The sequence below is a fragment of the Nycticebus coucang genome, chromosome 6 (assembly GCF_027406575.1).
Source record: "Nycticebus coucang isolate mNycCou1 chromosome 6, mNycCou1.pri, whole genome shotgun sequence".
Taxonomy (NCBI): Eukaryota; Metazoa; Chordata; class Mammalia; order Primates; family Lorisidae; genus Nycticebus; species Nycticebus coucang.
In genome coordinates this window covers 40,351,965-40,372,635 of record NC_069785.1, presented here as the reverse complement: position 1 = coordinate 40,372,635, position 20,671 = coordinate 40,351,965, and the positions used below count along the sequence as shown (strand labels likewise).

At 38.1% G+C, this 20,671-nt stretch overlaps 1 protein-coding gene across 1 annotated transcript in view; it reads right to left on the bottom strand.

Annotated features, from left to right (window-relative positions):
- The window catches only part of FAM98B (family with sequence similarity 98 member B), a 29,317-nt gene extending 9,029 nt beyond the window's left edge, over window positions 1-20,288 (bottom strand). The window contains exons 1-6 of the mRNA XM_053594488.1: window positions 20,158-20,288; window positions 12,514-12,659; window positions 10,805-10,939; window positions 5,695-5,873; window positions 1,921-2,001; window positions 1,286-1,402 (exon numbers count right to left, since the gene is read on the bottom strand). Of these exons, the coding sequence (XP_053450463.1) occupies window positions 1,286-1,402; window positions 1,921-2,001; window positions 5,695-5,873; window positions 10,805-10,939; window positions 12,514-12,659; window positions 20,158-20,228 (729 nt within the window). The 5' untranslated portion in view covers window positions 20,229-20,288. The remainder of the gene's footprint in view (window positions 1-1,285; window positions 1,403-1,920; window positions 2,002-5,694; window positions 5,874-10,804; window positions 10,940-12,513; window positions 12,660-20,157) is intronic.
- Window positions 20,289-20,671: the final 383 nt, after the last annotated feature.

Genomic DNA, 20,671 nt, shown 5'->3' with positions numbered 1-20,671 from the left:
AAGCTACTAAATTTGTGGTTAATTTGTTATAGCATCACAGGAAACTAATACAAGACACCACATGGAAATAGAGACCATAGGAAAGCTAACAGGAAAACGGAAGCACCACAACATAGAGTAAGCCCCAAGAACCCAAACATGTGAGACAGCCCTGCTGGATGTTCCTGCCAAGCCCAGGCATCAGCTGAATGAAGGTGCCTTAAATCATCCCAACTGATACAACATGGGGGCGTGGCCCACTTAATACAGAACACATAATTATTCCCAAATTTCTACTTGCAATCAAGATAGAGTAACAGGCACTAAATTTACACTCCCACCTAAACCAAGTGAAAAACTGGACAACCCATATGAACCAAGGATTTTCAGATGCAGGATATCAAGGAACACAAGACGGTGATCCCTTAATGAGAGGAAGCCCTACAATTGTCCCAGTATACTGTCCCCAAAACTTCTAGGCTATTGTGCATAGGCAGAGGCGGGAGGTCAACTAAGCCTGAGCACAGATTAAAGCACAAAATGGGAGGGATGGAGCAGATGCCTGCAATCTTTGCCCTCTGGGAGGCTGAGGTAGGAGGATCACTTGAGCTCAGGAATTGCAGACCAGCCTGAGCAAGAGTGAGATAAGACGGGTAGCAGCAGGCACCTGCAATGCCAGCTACTTGGATGGCTGAGGCAGGAGGAAGACTTGAACCCAGGAGTTTGAGGTTGCTGTGAGCTAGACTAAAGACACGACACTCTAGCCTGAGCAACAGAGTGAGACTCAGTCTCAAAAAAATAAGCAACATAAAATAAAATGAACACATAAATGGGGGTGATGGGAGACTAGCTCTCTAGAAAGTTATCTAATGAAATTCTATTTGGAATTTCAAACCCCCACTTCAACTGTAACACTCTCCAAATTCATCCAGCCTTAAGGACAATTAAAAAAAAAAAAAAAAAAACAACCTGTTGACATCAGTACTATTCCTATACTCTGCTTTCTTGATAAGTTACTATCTCTACTCACTACCTCCTAAGATGCCCCTTCTTTTATGCGTATCCTGGCATAAATCACAGTATCTATGAGTTTAAAATAAAGGTCAAAGATTTGGGGAGAAATTAAATGATTTGCAACAAGGATTTATATAAGACTGGGCTCACCATATAAGATCAGTAGTTGGCCTGGGCATCCAATTCAGATAGTGATAAAGTGCAAACATGGCATAGTTATGTGGTAACGGACAAGCCTGAAGAGCTGTCACAGGCTACCACCTACAGGACACAACTGGGAAAACAGCCTTACCTTTGCTCTATCAGACCATCCAAAGGACTGCACTGTCACGTCTAGTCGTTTCATCAACATTCTCCGGCGGCACTCATATTCACAGGAAAGAGCTTCATTGATTCTTTCTAGCTGTTCCTGAAGAATGTGGAAACAAAAATCAGAAACTTTAGACTCTTTCATTTTATAATGAAAAGAAATTTGAAAACTGCAACAAATAGTTGCTGATTCAAATGATACCATACTTGATAATCATTTTCTGATCCCATGAGACTTTATGCTAAATGTTTAAATAATAGAGTATCTGATAGAATATTTATCAATACTTATTTGATAGACATTAAACATGTAAGTTAAACTCGACCACTGGTAAAGTTTACCTGATCGCCAATCAAACACATTAATTTAAATAAAATATTTACTTCAAATCACAACTGTGCTAACATATTGGGGACTATAAATATTCCTGGCCAGATTATTTTTTAAATTAACAATTTGATTAAAGAAATGTTAAGACATATTCAGAATATCAATCTATTTTAATTCTCAAAAATAATATTACAGGCTACACACTATAAAATCTAGATATTGATTTATAAAATTAAGTCATATTCACTAATTTAATTACATAAAACTAATAGGAAAGGGGGATTTACCGCCTGTTCTGGATTTAAATCAATTTTCAGCAGTGGTTTTCCCACATGATTATTCTGGACTTTTGAGAGAATATCTTTCACCTAAAAGTAAATAAAAGATGTGAAAATGTACATCCCAATATAAAACAATCTTATCCTTGTTTAAATTGTTCTGAACACTAGAGAATAAATGTTAAGTGAAATAATTAAAATATACCTCGACATAACAAGAAAAGAGCATCACTACAATACAGAATATATTCTTCAAAAAAGCACCAGAATACCTTCTTTCCCAAAATAAAGAGTGTATATGGACAACTAAAGTACCTATTAAAAGGTTCTACCATGAGAATCTGTATTTTAGTGAAATAATTTTGGAGTTTCTACTTAAGACGGCACTCTTAAATTCTCAAGAGGGATACTAAAATCTTTGACCACAGCCCGTTGATTTTTCTCAAATAACACTAGGTACACATTCCAGTTTTAAATTAGTCTGGTTTCATTGTTTAGCAAAACAAAAGAAGGGAACAAGTCCTCTCTCTCAGTTACAGTCATCATATTTACATTTTCACTGCCATTGCAAAGTCACAAACTTAAGTTACTTGAAACATTTTTATTTTCGTAAACAAGATGTTAGGCATTTATTTTTCCTTTGGCATTATCAGGGGGTCATTCCAGTAGCAGTAATTTATCCTCCTCAATAGAGAGTTCCTCAATGGATGAAAAAAAATTTTTTTTCAAACAGTTTCTTAGTTATAAAGTAACTAGGAAAAACAATCAAGAACAATTCATGTTTTGAGACGTATGAATCATCTTTAATGTCAGAGACTCACTTTAAGAAAAAGTTAAAAATTAAATTAGCTTGGACTCTGGAGTGGTAATGAGAAATAACTGGGCACAAGATTTCTTTTCAGAATGATGGAAATGTCCCAAAATTAGATTTGAATGATGGTTGTACAATTCCATAAATACACTAATTTCACTGAATTATATACTGGAAATGGGTGAATTTTATGGCACAATTATGTTTTGAGAAAGGCATTTTTTTTAACTAGTTTAGAAAGAACCTATGCAAATGAGGGCCCCCAAAGCTTAAGGTTTAATATCTTCATAGGAAATTTACCTCAATAACCATGGCATAATTACTGTACTCAGTTTTTAAATATTTTAAGGAACCAACTTACTTTCTTAAAAAAAGCCATTTTTGTGGATTCCCCAATTATTGTAAATATCTTCAACTTTATGTTATTTCCTATTTTACTTAAAATGTTAGTTTTAACTCCTTGCAAGGAATTTTTAGTGCATATCTGTAGGTTCTTACATGTAATCACATTCAGTTCCATTCCTAGAATTTCGACATTAGATAATAGTTGTACTAAGTTTGAGATTTATTTATTACTGAGTGAGTTAAGAGCACAAGTTTTGGAGGCTTACTATCTGCATTCATTCTCAGGTCTACCACTATTTAAGAACTTGCTTGAAAAAAATAAATAAAAACTTGCTTGAGTTATTACATCTTTTACTACCTCAGTTTCCTAGCACGGCAGTTGTAAACAATAATAGTACCTACATCACAAGCATGATTAGAGAATTAAATAAGGGGTTTTTATTGTTTGGGGTTTTTTTTTTTTTTTTTGAGACAGTCTCACTTTGTTTCTCTGGGTAGAAGGCCGTGGCGTCATAGCTCACAGCAACCTCAAACTCCTGGGCTCAAGCGATTCACTTGCTTGAGCGCCCAAGTACCTGGACTACAGGCATCCACCACAACACCTGGTTATGTTTTAGAAATGGGGGGTGTCTCACTCTTATTCAGGCTGGTCTTGAACTTGTGAGCTCAAGCAATCCACTGCCTCAGCCTCCCAGAGTGCTAGGATTACTGGCATGAGCCATCGCTCCTGGCCCTAATTAAATAAGTTTTTAGTATGTAAGCACTTAGAACTCTAAATACCGTATGTTTGTTGTTAATATTCCCATAATTACACATTTGAACATCTTCAAGTTAGAAAATAATAATTTTCTGGGGCGGCGCCTGTGGCTCAGTCGGTAAGGCGCCGGCCCCATATTCGGAGGGTGGCATGTTCAAACCCAGCCCCGGCCAAACTGCAACCAAAAAATAGCCGGGCGTTGTGGCGGGCGCCTGTAGTCCCAGCTACTCGGGAGGCTGAGGCAAGAGAATCGCTTAAGCCCAGGAGTTGGAGGTTGCTGTGAGCTGTGTGAGGCCACGGCACTCTATCGAGGGCCATAAAGTAAGACTGTGTCTCTACAACAAAAAAAAAAGAAAATAATAATTTTCTTTCTCTCCGGCAATACATCATGTGTGGAAGAAAGAAAATGGGGAAATTTTTACTTTTGACAGAAACCAAATGAAGTAAGGAATTCTTTTTAGGCAAATATTTAGCCAACATGGCCAAAGTAACAATTACCTTATATTTGAACATGGGCATTACAGCCTGCTTCAAGTAGGGAAAAGGATTTGAGAATATTATTCATACTAACTGAAAACAATAAAAGGAAAAAGCCTCTTTGGATTAATACAGGGAAATACTGGAAGATTAGGAAAAGCCCAGAAATCTATCTCAGTATGAAATAGTTCCAAAAATTTCAGCCAACTGCACATCATTCTTAATCCAGAGGAAAGGAAAAAAATATTCTGAAGAGTAACTCAACTTTAGAACGACGTTTTCCATTTTTCGTAAGATTCACAGACTTACTCTCTGGTTTGCAAGTTCTACAAAAAAAAATTTTTTAGTACTGTTTTCTTTCTTTCTTTCTTTATTTTTTAGAGACAGAGTCTCACTTTGCCGCCCTCGGTTGTGTGCTGTAGCGTAACAGCTCACAGCAACTTCCAGCTCTTGGGCTTAGGCGATTCTCTTGCCTCAGCCTCCCCAGGAGCTACAGGCGGCCGCCACGACGCCCAGCTATTTTTTTGTTTTGCAGTTTGGCCGGGCCGGGATCGAACCCGCCACCCTCGGCGGTATGTGGGACTGGAGCCCTACTCACTGAGCCACAGGCACCGCCCAGTACTGTTTTCATCTTAATACTAAAATTCTCTTACATTCATTAAGACAACCTTATTTTCAGGTTCATTAATTATCAGTGCGAAAGATCTTTATTGAACAAGGATTTAATTAAGGAAATGTGCCTTAAAATGGAGTTATAGTAAGGGTTAGGAGAATTTTCTTTTCTTTTAAAATGAATTTGTATTATTCCCCTATAGGACTCCATATTTAATAGATGAAACCAGGAACTAGGCCAGAATTTGGTCTGTGAGAGTGGTAGCATGCTCTCTAATATGTGGCATTTTAATTGGTAGCTTACCAATTAAAACAAAAATGTTTTTAGATGCATGAGGTACATAGTTTGTGGTTGTTTTTAAATATACCACCAGGACCAAAAATTGTGCATGCTCACTACCAAATAAACCACACTGCAATTCTATTAACATCCATTATAAAAAAAGTTTATTTTGACTTTTGACTTTTTAGGATAACTTTACTCCTTTCATTACACTATACTACAATCCTATGTGGGAAAATGATCCTTTAATTTGCAAAATGATTTCTATAATGGCAAACTCTGGCAAAGCCTAAGGGCACTCACTGTGATTTGATCCCTGAACATTAGCTTTAGACAAATTAGGTTACATACATACTAAGCCCAAATCCAAAATTTACTTTACATGAAAACAAACTTCTCAAGAAATGAAATGTGTATCACTTAAAGAGAATATTTTCATTTTTAATATAACATTTACTAGAATTTTTTAGAAATTAAAAAGCAAAACAAATACAATACCTTTGATTCCACTTGGTTTAGCATAAGTGGAATGTCAGAAGTTGCTGTCTTGGGTATACCAAGAGTATCACACATAGCTTGAACTTCCTGATGAATTTCACTATTTTTATCTAATTGAGAATGTTTACATTTTTTGTTCTGTAATATCTGTGAGGCTTGAAGTTCTGTACTTAAAAATACTATAATAAAGAATAATAAAGAGAAAAATAATGTTAATACATGCACAAGAATTTCTTGAAATATTTCACTGAAAATAAACATTAACAATACTAATACTAATACCAACTTATAAAGAACTAAACAGTAATATCAATAGCTATAGAACACTACAAACTTTAAAATGAGAAAAAAAAATTACTTAAAGCTAGATAAAGTGGCATTTAAAATAAATGTATTTATACTGTACTTTAAGTGGTTGATTGTTTTCCACATTGGAGGAGCCCGAGCAGCTGCCACTGGAGTTAAATGCACAGGATCCAGGCTCCCATAACAGCAGCTTCAATTCCACCTGCTTTAACTATAGTGGTTTAACCTGAGACTCAGCAAAACTAAAATAAATTGATTTAATACTATCAGGGAAAAGAAGAATGGCTTATTTTATTCTCCTTGATTTCACCCTGATTTCAGTTCCATTTTAATAAACGTATTAAATTATCTAGATTGCTATTTCACTAAATACATATTTTCCAAGGGCCTATTCTAAGCCAGGCATCAGGTAGACAATGAAGATACAAAGTTATAAGAAATAGTGTCTACACTCAAAGAGTTTAAAATCCAGTAGCTGAGATCCATAAGCAAATCAATAATTTAAGAATGAAATATAAGAATGTATAGGACACTGATAAAGCACTCTCTCTCATATGTACGAAGTACCCAGGATAGGGGAGCACGTACACCTCTTAACTCATCTATAAGCAGATAGAGCAACTGAGTTAGGACAGACCACCTCAAGCTGCTTATTAACTAGTTCCTTTACTTTCATCATTTAATTCTTTCAACACATTTAAGAAGATTACACAAAACTCTTAGATGGCTACAGCCTTACTTTAAATTAACTTTGTACAGTATTTAAGATTTTTTATATTTGTTTAAAATTACACACACACACAAACTTAAGATAGCAATTTTAACTCCAGATAACCGGAAGAAATACCTAAAAAATTGTTTAAAAGTATAGGTACTATGGTCCCATCCTCAGTGATTTTAAGCCAGCAGATTTCAAGTAGGAGTTGGGCATCTGCATGGTTTTAGACCCAAGGTGATTGTCACTGGCACACAGGATTGAGAGCCACTTACTTATAGACTTTCTCATGCAATTTACACATGACAGTCTGAAGAGCTAAGTACCAAAAAGTTAAGATCAATATCTATCAAACTTTGTTCATGAGGACTATGCTAAGGTCCCTCTAATTTAAAAACCTCACTAAAACAAATTATCAGTTCTTCCAAAATTTATATTTTGGACAACATCTTGGCTAAAATCTACCTTTGCTCTATGGAAACACGCTTTCTCTCTACCTAACAGTATAAATACTTTAGTATATTATTCAAGACGTTAATCCATATAGATAATACAGGGAAAGGTAAGTCTTCTTCCCAGCAGAGATCCTTAGACTATCCCTCCCCAGAGGCAATTATTAGTTTTTGGGTAACTTTTCAGGCATTTATTTTATGCGTATACATTCAGTATACATATTCCCTATCTATAAGCTTTTGTTTCTTTTATATTAATAAGCATACTACGCATGTTTATATAGATATATTTTTTTAACCAACATATCTTAGAGATCATTATCAGATCAATCTGATCTATTTTCCTCCTTTCTAATAGCTACTTAGTGATATTACTGCAATAATGTATCATTTCTATTTAACTATTTACAGACACTCAGATTTCCAGTCTTTTTTTCTACTACAGTGTTATAATGAACATCCTTTTCACTCATCTCTGCGCACTTAGGGGAATAGATACATATTCGTAGACAAAAAATTGCCAGATCAAAAGGCAAGTTAATCTCAATTGTGATAATGAAAATATTTACTCTTTAGAGGCTATGCAAGTTATTCTCCCACCACAGTCTTCCCTTTGTAGTATATGAGAGTGCTTACATGCTTATTCCCCCAAACTTGTATTATGACATTTTGGTGGTGGTGGTGGTCTTTTCTAGCCTGGTAAGTAAAAATGGTATCCTGTCATTTTACATTCCTAACTCCTGAGTGATACTGTGCATCTTTTCATGCCAGAAGCAATTTTTAGAAAACATTCTTTTCTATAGAATCCATGTTCATGCCTTAGCACTTCACACATTTTTCCAGTGAATTTTTCTCTTTTCCTCTTGACTTATAAAAGCTCCTCACGCAGTAAGGAATTTGGCCTTTTTAATCTTAGAACAAAAGAAGCTTATTATGTCAACATGATTAGAACAGTCAAACTAAAGAAAACAACAACAGATCCTGTTAAGATTATGAATTGTTATAACATTTCTGAAGTAAAATAAGGCAACATATATATAGACAAGAGATTTATTTATTTATTTATTTTTATCTTTTTGAGACAGTTGCCCTAGGTAGAGTGCCATGACGTCATAGTTCAGAGCAACCTCAAACTCTTGAGCTCAAGCAATCCTCTTGCCTCAGCCTCCCAAGTAGCTGGGACTACAGGTGCCCCCCACCACAACACCTGGCTAGTTTTTCTATTTTTAGTAGAGATGGGGTCTCACTCTTGCTCGGGCTGGTTCCCATTCCTAAGCTCAAGCAATCCACCCACCTTGGCCTCCCAGAGTGCTGGGATTACAGGTGTGAGCCAATGAGCCCAGCAACAAGAGATTTCTTAAATGTTTATAATCTTTGTCTAAGAATATCCAAAAATATAAACAAACTGAAACTCTGTAACCATTGAACACTAACTCCTTATCACTACCCTCCCAGATATGTGTTTTTATAAACAATAGGAACTAAATAATTATTTTTATATTTTATTTCTCCACTTTATTTTTACTTGTACCAAAAACCTATATTGCTATTATTGTTGAGCTTCTCAGCATCTAAGAAAACCATGATAGATTACATAGTTCTCACTGACGGACAATAGCAGCATGTGAGTTCCTCTAGGCCAGTGCTTTCTAGCTTCCTTTCTGTCCCACTATACCTAGGGTTACTGTAACTTCCCATTAGTAACAGTGGTTCATTGAATCAGTGACTCACACCAAATAGGAAGATGGAGAAACAGAACTGGAAGTGGGGAAGGACACATCCTTTTATGCTCCCTCAAAACTCAAGATAATTCAAATGCCACTATCACCACTACACCCATGCATATATATGTATATACATACATACACAGACGCATGCACATAATTTGCCTAATGAAATAAACTTTACTAACACAAGAGACTAGAAGGAATATGTCACATGAAATTGTTTTATAAATGATAAAACATGAAATATAAATCTTCGATAATATAAGATGTTAGAAATTTTTTCTCATATGGCCATTGTCCTTAAAACTTTAGGGCTCGGTACCCGTGGTTCAGTGGTTAAGGCACCAACCACATGCACCGGGGCTGGTGGGTTAGAACCCAGCCCAGGCCTGCTAAACAATGACAACAACAGAAAAACAGCTGGGCGTTGTGGCAGGCACCTGTAGTCCCACCTACTTGGGAAGCTGAAGTAAGAGAATCGCTTAAGCCCAAGAGTTTGAGGTTGCTATGAGCTATGATGCCACAGCACTCTACCCAGAGAAACAAAGTGAGACTTTGTCTCAAAAAATAAATAAATAAATAAAAAGTATAAAATTAGGTCAGCCTCGGTGGCTCATGCCTATAATCCCAGCACTTGGGAAGCCGAGGTGGGTAGACTGCCTGAGCTCACAGGTTCCAAATCAGCCTGAGCCAGAGTGAGATCCCGTCTCAAAAAGATAGGTAGGCATTATGGCAGGTGCCTATAGTCATAGCTACTTGGGAGGCTGAGGCAAGAGAATAGCTTAAGCCCAACAGTTTGAGGTTGCTGTAAGCAGTGACGCCACAGGACTCTACCAAGGGCTACAAAGTGAAACTCTAAAAAAAAAAAAGTAAAAAATTAAACTGAAGTAAAAATAATTTGAAAGGACTCAATACAAATAAATGGATCTACTATTTACGGTGATTATTTAAGTACAACATAATCTATATTTCAAAGTCCTCCCTGATAAAAAACAATCCATAATAAGTACCTTTTTATTTTTTTTTTAACTAATCTATCCCTAGTGTCTAGAGCAGTTCCTGATACAAGATTAGGTGATCAATAAATATTTGGGGAGGGGGAAGAGGATGGGTGGAGGGTGGGTAATTGGTGGGACCACATCTATGGTGCATCTTACAAGGGTACATGTGAAATTTATTAAGTGTAGAATATAATGTCTTAACACAATAACTGAGAAGATGCTGTGAAGGTTATGTTAACCAGTTTGATGAAAATATTTCAAATTGTATATAAAACCAGCACATTGTACCCCATGATTGCATTAATGTATACAGCTATGATTTAATAATAAATAATGAAATAATAAATAAACATTTTTGAACAAACTATCATGCAATGCCTATCACTATAATAAAAATGAGATCTAATAGTCCACTTAGCGGCCTAGTTTCAGAGTCTTAAGATTAAATAGAACTTTGGAGAACACCAACTTTAGCCATATAGACACAAACACTTAGAGATAAATTAGGTGATGGAAAAATTTCTAAAGTACTATACAAATCACAAAAGGTATTCTATACTGGCCAAATAAATCACTAGTATTAGTGGGCATACTAGTAGAATTTATATTATATTACCTAAACCTCTCTGAGAAATCTTCATATTTTAAGTCACATTTAAAAAATTTTTATTTTTTATTTATTTATTTATTTATTTTTTTTTTGTGGTTTTTGGCCGGGGCTGGGTTTGAACCCACCACCTCCGGCATATGGGACCGGCACCCTACTCACTGAGCCACAGGCACCGCCCTAAAAAATTTTTAATATAAACTGTCTAATGCTTCATTCAGGAAACCGCATAAATCTTGACTTAAAAATAACAAAAAACAGATTAAACACATGCATTTAAATGTCAAGGAAAGGTAACTTACATAGAAGTTTCAAACAGTCCTCCTTCTTTTTTAAACGGTCTTTAATATCTCCTGATATGAGTACAGAATATGGACATGCCATTTCTTTTAAAAAACCACTTATCTCAAGCTGGAAGCTCTCTAGATCATCTCCCCCTTTAAAAAAGAAAAATCATAAAACATTTACTAAGTATTTACCATATAAACTGATGCTATAAAATCTACTACTAGTTCATATCAATTTTATATTTAATTCTAAATTTTTACTTTCATATTAAATACTTAAATATATGACTACAAAAGCTTAAAGGTAACCAAAAAATTTCTACATACATAAAGTCAATACAAATTTTAAAACATAGATACCAATTTAAGAACGTAAGTATCTTGTCATGAGACTTTAAATATTTTTATATTTAAATCCCTAACAAATCTCTTCCAACAGACTCTCCATAAAGTTAAATAACTAGTAATATGTTAGCAACTGAAATATTTAAAGCATTATTATGGCTACAATTATTATTATTTATTTATTTTTTTTTTTTTTGAGACAGAGCCTCAAGCTGTAGCCCTGGGTAGAGTGCTATGGCATCACAGCTCACAGCAACCTCCAACTCCTGGGCTCAAGTGATTCTCCTGCCTCCACCTCCCAAGTAGCTGGGACTACAGGCGCCCGCCACAATGCCCGGTTATTTTTTGGTTGCAGCTGTCATTGTTGTTTGGAGAGCCCAGGCTGGATTCGAACCCACCAGCTCAGGTGTTATGTGGCTGGCGCCTTACTCACTTGAGCCACAGACGCTGAGCCACGACTACAATTATTAACTGGCTTCAAGCAAATGATCCATTTCTAAATATTCAGATAATAAATGCAATCATTTAATTACATCTCACTGCTTATTCTCTACTCATAATATAATTATGTAGGAATTTGTTTCATATGTTTGGAATTCAGATTATTTTACTTTGTTTCAAGTGATTTCTGTTAAATTTGGGCTGAATAAAACCAATTTAAACATAAGGATAGGCTGGGTTCCATGGCTCACACTTTTTGTCCCAGCTACTCTGGGCTTAGGCAGGAGGATAACTTCAACCTAGAAGTTTGAGTCAAGCAACATAGTGAAACACCATCTCTTTAAAAAGGAAAAATAAAAAGCTACTTAGTCCCCTAACAAATGCCCAGTAATTTTTAAGTTTTCATTTTATTGAATTACCTAAAAATCTACAAAGAGCCACAAGGACTCCAGTTACTAAGATGGTGATGAATTACAAGTAAATAAGCTTTATGAGCTAATATATAAGTGTGGAGGGGTTATTTTGCTGTTGTTTTATAAAATTCCTATATGATCTATGTCCTTAGTTACAGGGTTGGGAATACAATTTTAATTTGGGATCACATGTATTAAAGGAAAAAAAAGAATAACTTAATTCAACATTGAACAGCATTCAAAAATTAAACTATCAGCAAATTCAGACTCTACCTTTTCTCCAGAACAATACTGAGGTTAAGACTGTAGACAAATAGTAATTGCTTATAATTTTACTACAAATTTAAAAATCAATTTTGGATTAAATTAACATCAAAAATTTTTAATGTCGCATACTGAAGTTCTTTGTAATGCTAGTGATTTTTCTTTGTACAGTAGGCACACTTGTTGACAATACCACAAATCAAAAACTATCTATACATTTAACCATTAAACAGAAAAATAAATAAAATACAATGGCAATACCAGCTGAAGTGATACTTTCTTCCAAGTTGCATAATGATTTTATTTGAGAGCCTAACCAAACACAGAGCTCTGAAAATTCTGGTGAAGACAGTCCACCCTCTGCTGCCTTGGTAAGGGCTTGCTCTTTTAACAGTGGTCCCTTATACCTAGGAAAAAGAAATAGAGGTCAAAAATACCCGTATCAATGCCTGCTACCTGTTTTTGTAAATAAAATTTTATTGGAACATAGCCAATAAAGTGTTAATTTACAGACTGTATATGGCCTTTTTCACACTGCAGTGGTAGAGGTGAGCATTTGCAACACAGATAGAATAGCCAACAAAGCCTGAGATGTTTATTATATGGCCTTTTACAGAAATAGTTTAATGATCTGCTCTAAATAACATTTGGCTTTTTTCCCTACACTTCAATATTTTACAGTAAAATTATCTACCAATTTTAAGATTAATATTATAATATAGGGTCAGCGCCTGCAGCTCAAGCGGCTAAGGCGCCAGCCACATATACCAGAGCTGGCGGGTTCGAATCCAGCCCGGGCATACCAAACAACAATGACAACTACAACCAAAAAAAGAAAAAAAGAAAAAGAAAAAAATAGCCAGACATTCATTGTGGTGGGTGCTTGTAGCTTGAGGCTCTGTCTCAAAAAAAAAAAAAAAAAAATTATAACACAAAGCTAAATGTAGTATAAAATTTAATAATCTTATGCTAGTTACAAGAATAAAAATTACAGTAAGAAAAGCACAGATGCAAATTTCAAATAATTAAAGCAGAAAAGAACTTACAGGAGCACTTTAACCTAAAACATTTATTTTATACTTTTAAAAATTCTACAAATTTTAGGCTCAGTGCCTGTAGCTTAGCAGCCAAGGCTCCAGCCACATACACCAGAGCTGGTGGATTCAAATCTAGCCCGGGCCTGCCAAACAACAACAACTACAACCAAAAAATAGCCGGGTGTTGTGGCAGGGGCCTGTAGTCCCAGCTACTTGAGAGGCTGAGGCAAAAGAATCGCTTAATCCCAGGAGCTGGGGTTGCTGTGAGCTGAGATGCCATGGCACTCCACCCAGGGCAACAGGTTGAGGATCTGCCTCAAAAAAAAAAAATATATAAATATATAAATATATATACACACATACATACAAATTTTATTTGATCAAAAATTTAAATTTTCAAAATACAGTAGAACCTCCATAGTTGACCATTTCTCTACATTGATCACCTCCTTAAGTTGACCTAATTTTCATAGACTGGACATACACCACATGTCTCAGTACAGTAGGCCTAATTCCTTACATTAATCACCTCCATATGTTGACCAGTTTGTTACAGTCCCTTGGGTGGTCAACTTACAGAGGTCCTAATATTACTTTATATATTATCTTAAGTGAATTAGATATCAGTTTTCTGCTTTTATGGTTCTTTCTGAAATCAAGGTTTTTTAACACTGTAAATTCACAGATATCTAATTCACTAGTTATTTTCTTTTGACACCCACCTTGTTCTATCTCTGGATCCCATTCATGTAGGCTGACAAGCCTTTGACTTGCCCTCAGTATTTTCCAAATACTTTCCTTGTTTTCTATGACAAGATATCCTTGCCCTAGACATGTAATCAGGCATTCCTCCACCGAGCCAGATTCTTTTTAATGGTGTTCAGAGTACATGATCTGGTACCAAAGGCCAGTCACTGTTTATATGCCTTTTTATTTATTTATTTTTTATTTATTTTTTTTTTTTTTGTAGAGACAGAGTTTCACTTTATGGCCCTTGGTAGAGTGCCATGGCATCATACAGCTCACAGCAACCTCCAACTCCTGGGCTTAAGCGATTCTCTTGCCTCAGCCTCCCAAGTAGATGGGACTACAGGCGCCTGCCACAACGCCCGGCTATTTTTTGGTTGCAGTTAAGCCGGGGCCGGGTTTGAACCCGCCACCCTCAGTATATGGGGCCAGCGCCTTACCGACTGAGCCACAGGCGCCGCCCTTATATACCTTTTTAAAAGAAACCACAACAGGGCTTGGTGCCCATAGCTCAGTGAGTAGGGCGCCGGCACATACACTGTGGCTGGTGAGTTCAAGCCCAGCCCGGGCGTGCTAAACAACGACAACTGCAACAAAAAAATAGTCCCGAGCGTTGTGGTGGGTGCCTGTACTCCCAGCTACTCGGGAGGCTGAGGCAAGAGAATCACATAAGCCCAAGAGTTTGAGGTTGCTGTGAGCTGTGATGCCATAGCACGCTACTGAGGGCAACACAGTGAGACTCTGTCAAAAAAAAGAAACCACATCAGAAGCTCATATTACTATTCCCATTTGGATTTAGAGTTGTTAGGGTTTATTTGTTTATTTATTTATTTTACTTATTTTGTTTTATATTTTTATCTATTTTCTCTTACAATGAAAATTCTTAGTTTCTTTTTTCCAAAATAGCATGCTTTACTCACATGGAAGAAGCAAAATAATGGGTAGAGATTTGCATTTTGAACATTTATCCAAGAAGGAACACACAAGAGTTCAACAAAAAAGTGAAAGAAAATTTCAGCTACTGGAAAAGAGGTGAGTAGGCAGCAAAAAGAGGTGGGCAGGCAGCCTGCGTAGTAGGGTCTCAAACATGGGAGAGGGAGAGTATCTCTTTGCAACCCCCTTCCCACTGAGGCAAAGCAGGCCTCAGGAGAGCACCTTCCTAGGCACCAGAAGTAACCTGGGGAGCAGCCAGGCGACTATGAGAAGAAATGACTCTGGGAACTGTCCTGTGTACCTTCTTAAACCTGGGTACCAAGAGATTTGGGTACCAAGAGAAGGATTGCATTTTCAAACCTAGCTCATACCAAGCTGTGCAGGATCCTGCAAGCTGGCAGTGGTAGCAGCCATTGGCTTTAGAGAGACTCAGCTAGGGATTGAAAATCTGGGTCTCAAGCAGCGGAGGGGCTTCCATAGCCAGAACAGAGAAAGAAGTTTAGTGTAGGTTCTTGCCACAAATCCTAGAAAGGGGTTTCCCCACTTGACAGGACCAAAGCAGGAAGAAATTTGCCTGGAAGGCAAGGTATTGACCTGAGCAGTAAGTCTTACAGCCTGGGGCATTTCAGACTGGAAACAAGCTGGTGGTTAAACCCTGTCAGGTCAAGGGTATGAGAGACAAGTAGGTCCCACTCCTGCTCACTTGGCTATGTCAAGGGCTCACCCTTACTCCCATGCTGAGACCTTGGCACAGCAGCAGTCACTCCACTCCTCACCTGGCCATTTCTCCAGGAGCCTAAGGATTGATCACCAAATCTCTCATGGTTGATACTTGCACCTACCATTGAAAAGCCAAAGCAAAGGCTTGCCCAGTACAGTTTTACTCAGTTTCATCTCCCCCTCCTCCAAGACAGAGTTCAGGACCTAGACGATCAAGAATTCCCTAGTCAAACCCAAGCATTTCTCTGTTAACAGAAACTGGAAGTCTGTTTATGCTACATTAGAACTCTTTAGTGTTTACCATATTTATTTCATGACTGCTTTGATTTTCGATACTATTTCTGCTGTTTACTAAGACTACCATGCTCCTAGTTTGTTCCATATATTCTTTCTTTAATTTTGGACAGTGGCACTATTATTCTAAACACTGGGATCACCTCCTCTAGACCTCCCCACCCCTATGGCTTTGTCCCCTGGGATCACAAATGCTGGTGTTGACACTACTTCAAACTGGGTGATCCAAATCCATTAGGGCCTGTGGAAACTCTCAACAAGGCAGCCACAGCCTAATATACTCTGTTTTCTATTTTCTTTTTTTTTTTTTTTGTAGAGACAGAGTCCCACTTTATGGCCCTCGGTAGAGTGCCGTGGCCTCACACAGCTCACAGCAACCTCCAACTCCTGGGCTTAAGCGATTCTCTTGCCTCAGCCTCCCGAGTAGCTGGGACTACAGGCGCCCGCCACAACGCCCGGCTATTTTTGGTTGCAGTTTGGCCGGGGCCGGGTTTGAACCCACCACCCTCGGTATATGGGGCCGGCGCCTTACCGACTGAGCCACAGGCGCCGCCCCTCTGTTTTCTATTTTCATCAGCCAACAGATAAAATGTGAGACACTTTCTATTCCCTTGTTAGTTACCCCATCGGCTTTGCCTCTCATGCAGCTCTCAACCTCTCCCTGCTTCCCAAAGTCTTAAACTATATGGTCCATCCATAACATCCTGGATTTGTTGCTATATTACCTATCTTTTCTCAGACAGATTATCCCTACCACCTCCATCTTTAGGTATTTTTACTTTTTCAAATCTGTCAAGATCAGATGAGAGGAGTTTTGTCCTGCTTGGTTCCCAATACAGCAGCCATATACATTGCTCCCTCATTATCTTATACAGATCTCCTACTTTTCTTAAGGCTGAGACCAGTCAGATTTGCCACCTTTTCTCTCGTGATGTTCATCTATCAATCTCTTGGACACTCCCCAATATTCCCTTTGCTCAGTTCTCTCCTCTCCTCTAGTCTTGCCATTAACTTTGAGTTTCTCCAAAGTCCCTACATACAAATGCATACCCTCAGCTCTCAATTTCAACCTTTTTCTTTACATATCATTGACCATCCCATCACCTGGAATTACCCTACCTCTAAAATCACTAATTCAAACATGTCTCTCCCTAACCACAACCTCCTATCCTTCCAGGTCGGTGTTTTTTTGGGTTTCTTTTGACCACCCGTCTACAATTATTCTTTGATATAATCACTACTAGCCATTTCATTGATCCATCTGCAGCTCTGTCTTTACTAGCTCCCTCCTATCTTCATTTTCTTCCCTATCCAATTCAAATTCCAAGGTTTATCATTTCATTTTCGTGCTCAAAAAATGCCAACTAAGGCACTCTGTATTCCACCCACATTAGCCTCCTTCCAGTTTTTCTAATATCGCATGGTTCTTCCCACTTAAAGGTCTTCATATTTTCTTTTCACTATGAGGATGTATTTGTCCTCTTTTCCCACCCAATCTCAACAGTTAACTTCTATTCATCCTTCCTATTTCAACTCAAATGTCACCTCCTCAACAATCTATCACTAACCCCTAAGACTACATATAGATTCTTCCATTATAACACCTTGTTCTTTTCTTCTGAAGCATTTATTATAGTTTATAATTATTTGCGTGATCTTGTCTGTTTCTTCACTATATCATAAACTCTACAGGAACAGGAACCAAATCTATTTTGCTCACCACTAACTCCTCAGGACAGTGTCCAATATACAGTTGTGCTCAATAAATATTTAAAATAAACTTCCCCTCCATGTTTCTCAACCTATGCATGCTAATACCACACCTCTGAAAATTATGATTCAGTCAGTCCCTGGTATTTACTAGACTGGAACATTTTTCACAAATTCCATACATGATTCTAATGCACAGCCAGCACAAAATCATAGACTATGAGAATAAAACAAGACTTCCGAAATCATGGGAAGTGGGCTCCAGCCCACTCATTTCACAGAAGAGAAAACTGAGTGACTCCGGCCTACTTTCATTTATAATATATCACTAAATTATTATTTCAAAGAGATGTTCCTTTTTATTGTCTCCCATTAATTCCATATTCTATATGACAAACTGAAGTACCTTCATTGGTATTCTAATGTCTTACTCACAACAGAAAAATCATTATTCACAATCTTCATCTGAAAACACAGTGCTTAATCACAATATATATTGAAAATAAAAATAAACTATTGTTTTCACAAACTTCAAAATTTTATTGTTATACTATGAAAAAATGCTTCTAAACATATAAACTGCTTTGCTCTCCGTATTGAACAATCTGAAGCTAATTTTCCTTGATAAAAGTTATGATTATAATAAACTTCATTTTCCTATATACCTATAATATGAACAATAAGTTTAACAAACAAAGGGGGGGAAGCATCATCTATTCCTGTTTCATAAATTGTGAGATCCCACTATTCGCACCTGGAATAACTTGGGTGTGCAAACGATTTGGGGCCTAAATACTTCTACTAAAAATTTTCTATTAAAAATTTTAATTTTTGTTCTGGTTACTTCTTTGGTCAAATTAAGGAAGAATTAACAAGGGATTTTACAGAAGTAAAAATGTCCCCTAAATAATCAGTGGTTCTGATCTGATAAATTCTTACTCAGGAAGTACTAAGAGCAAAGCTTTGTAACACTGGGTACTGCAAAGTCAGTATTATCAGGGTCTAAATAAAAAGGCAGTTGACAGGTACGAATGCAGTGTTACAGAAAAAGCAGGTAGCGGGGAGAGTGAGCTTTGACACCACAAAGGCATGGCTTACCCTACCAAGAAATTGCATCACACAGCAGGGTAAACAACTGTGCAGGCAACGCCAAACTCCTTAATTAATGTGCATTTTTTGACTCTCAACTATCTGGTCCTGTGTTTACCACTGTCATTCTGCTCTTTGTACCTTTATTCATTTATTTACTCATTTATTCAACCACTATTTATTGTAACAGACCCTGTTCTAGCAGGGTTAGAAAACAAAACAGACAAGGCATCAGTTTTGTGTTAGCAAACAAAACAGACAAGGCATCAGTTTTCCAGGAGCTAACTTGCAGAAGAGGGAGGTGAAAAAGAAGAAAAAACGAGTTCAAGAAAGACGCCGGTAGTTCAGTGGGTAGGGGGCCTGCCACATACACCGTGGCTAGCGGTTTCGAACCCAGCTGGGACAGCTAAAACAACAATGACGAATGCAACAACAACAAAAAATAGCCTGGCGATATGGCGGGCGCCTGTAGTCCAAGGTACTAGAAGGCTGAGGCAGGAGAATCCCTTAAACTCAAGAGTTAGAGGTTGCTGTGAGCTGCGACGCCACAGCACTCTACCCAGGACAATAACCTGAGACTCTGTCTCAAAAAAAACAAACGAGTTCAAGAGACAAACAGGCAACAAAATTTGCCTAGGGACAAGGACTGTGGAGCGGGGAGGGAGAAACAACAGAATGAAGCTAAGGAAGAGATTATGGATTCCCACAGCTGTATTCCCCCACCTTAATTCCAGTTCTAACAGCACTTATCCCCCTGAATTGCAAGTACCAGTAGACTTTTTGTAGCCTCCACGACTATGTAAACTAATAGTAATCTGAAAACTGCCATTTTCCCCTGCCTAAGGGAAACTTACATACTTATGTACCAATAAATTAAACATGTTGTTAGCGAACAGATGAAATGGTTGAATGGGCTCGCACTGACTAAAACCCTTCCTGGCCAAAGAAGTTGAAAGATTTCGCTCCTCAGTTGCCCCAAGTTGTACACTTTCGGAGGTTAAGAGTCCTCGGCCGCACTTCGGGTTCCAGCCCCTCCCCCTGGGCGTGACATCTACGTGAACATAAATATCACCTCCGGCGCAGGGCTGGCCCGGCCTCTCCGCGCCACGCCGCGCGTCCCGGCCGCAGAGTTTCAAGGAAAGAAGTTGGGAAGAGGGGGCCACGCGCCCAGCTCTCCAGCCCTGCTCCACCCCCCAAAACGGATTTCTTTCCCGCCTCCCGCTTAACTCTGTCGGCGCCGGAGGGAGCAAGGCGAGGAAGTAGGCCTGCACCAGGCCAGGCGGGCCCGACGAAGACCAGCGGGAAGGAGGTCTCAGCAACCAAGCGGAAAGAGAGGCTACGTTTTCGGAGGAAAGACAACCCCAGGAACACTCACCCCAGCGCCTCCAGTGTGTCCAGCACGTCCCCCTCCATTGTTGGTTCGGGACCCGGCTCCGGCCCTCTCATGGTCTTTTGGCCGAAGCTGTTCAGTGCTTTAAGGAGCCCGCCGGAAACCAGCGTCACCGCACCAAGGTTCCGGTCCTGCTCTAAGGGCATCTCTGACCCAGGACTCAAAGGTTCCTGGCCCAGAGGCAATGGACGCTTGCTAGTGCCTACAAACGCTTTACATAACATAATAAATTTAAAAACAATTAGGATAATAAATAAAGAACCTTTTATATTGAGTTTTATCAGTGTGTTAAAATCAACCTTAGCAAATACTATGATTCCACCCGAATTGATCAGACTTTGAGACCTCTTTTTTAAATAAAAAAATCCTGGGGGCGGCGCCTGTGGCTCAAGGAGTAGGGCGCTGGTCCCATATGCCGGAGGTGGCGGGTTCAAACCCAGCCCCGCCCAAAAACCACACACACACACAAAAAAAAATCCTGAAATGAAATTATAATTTC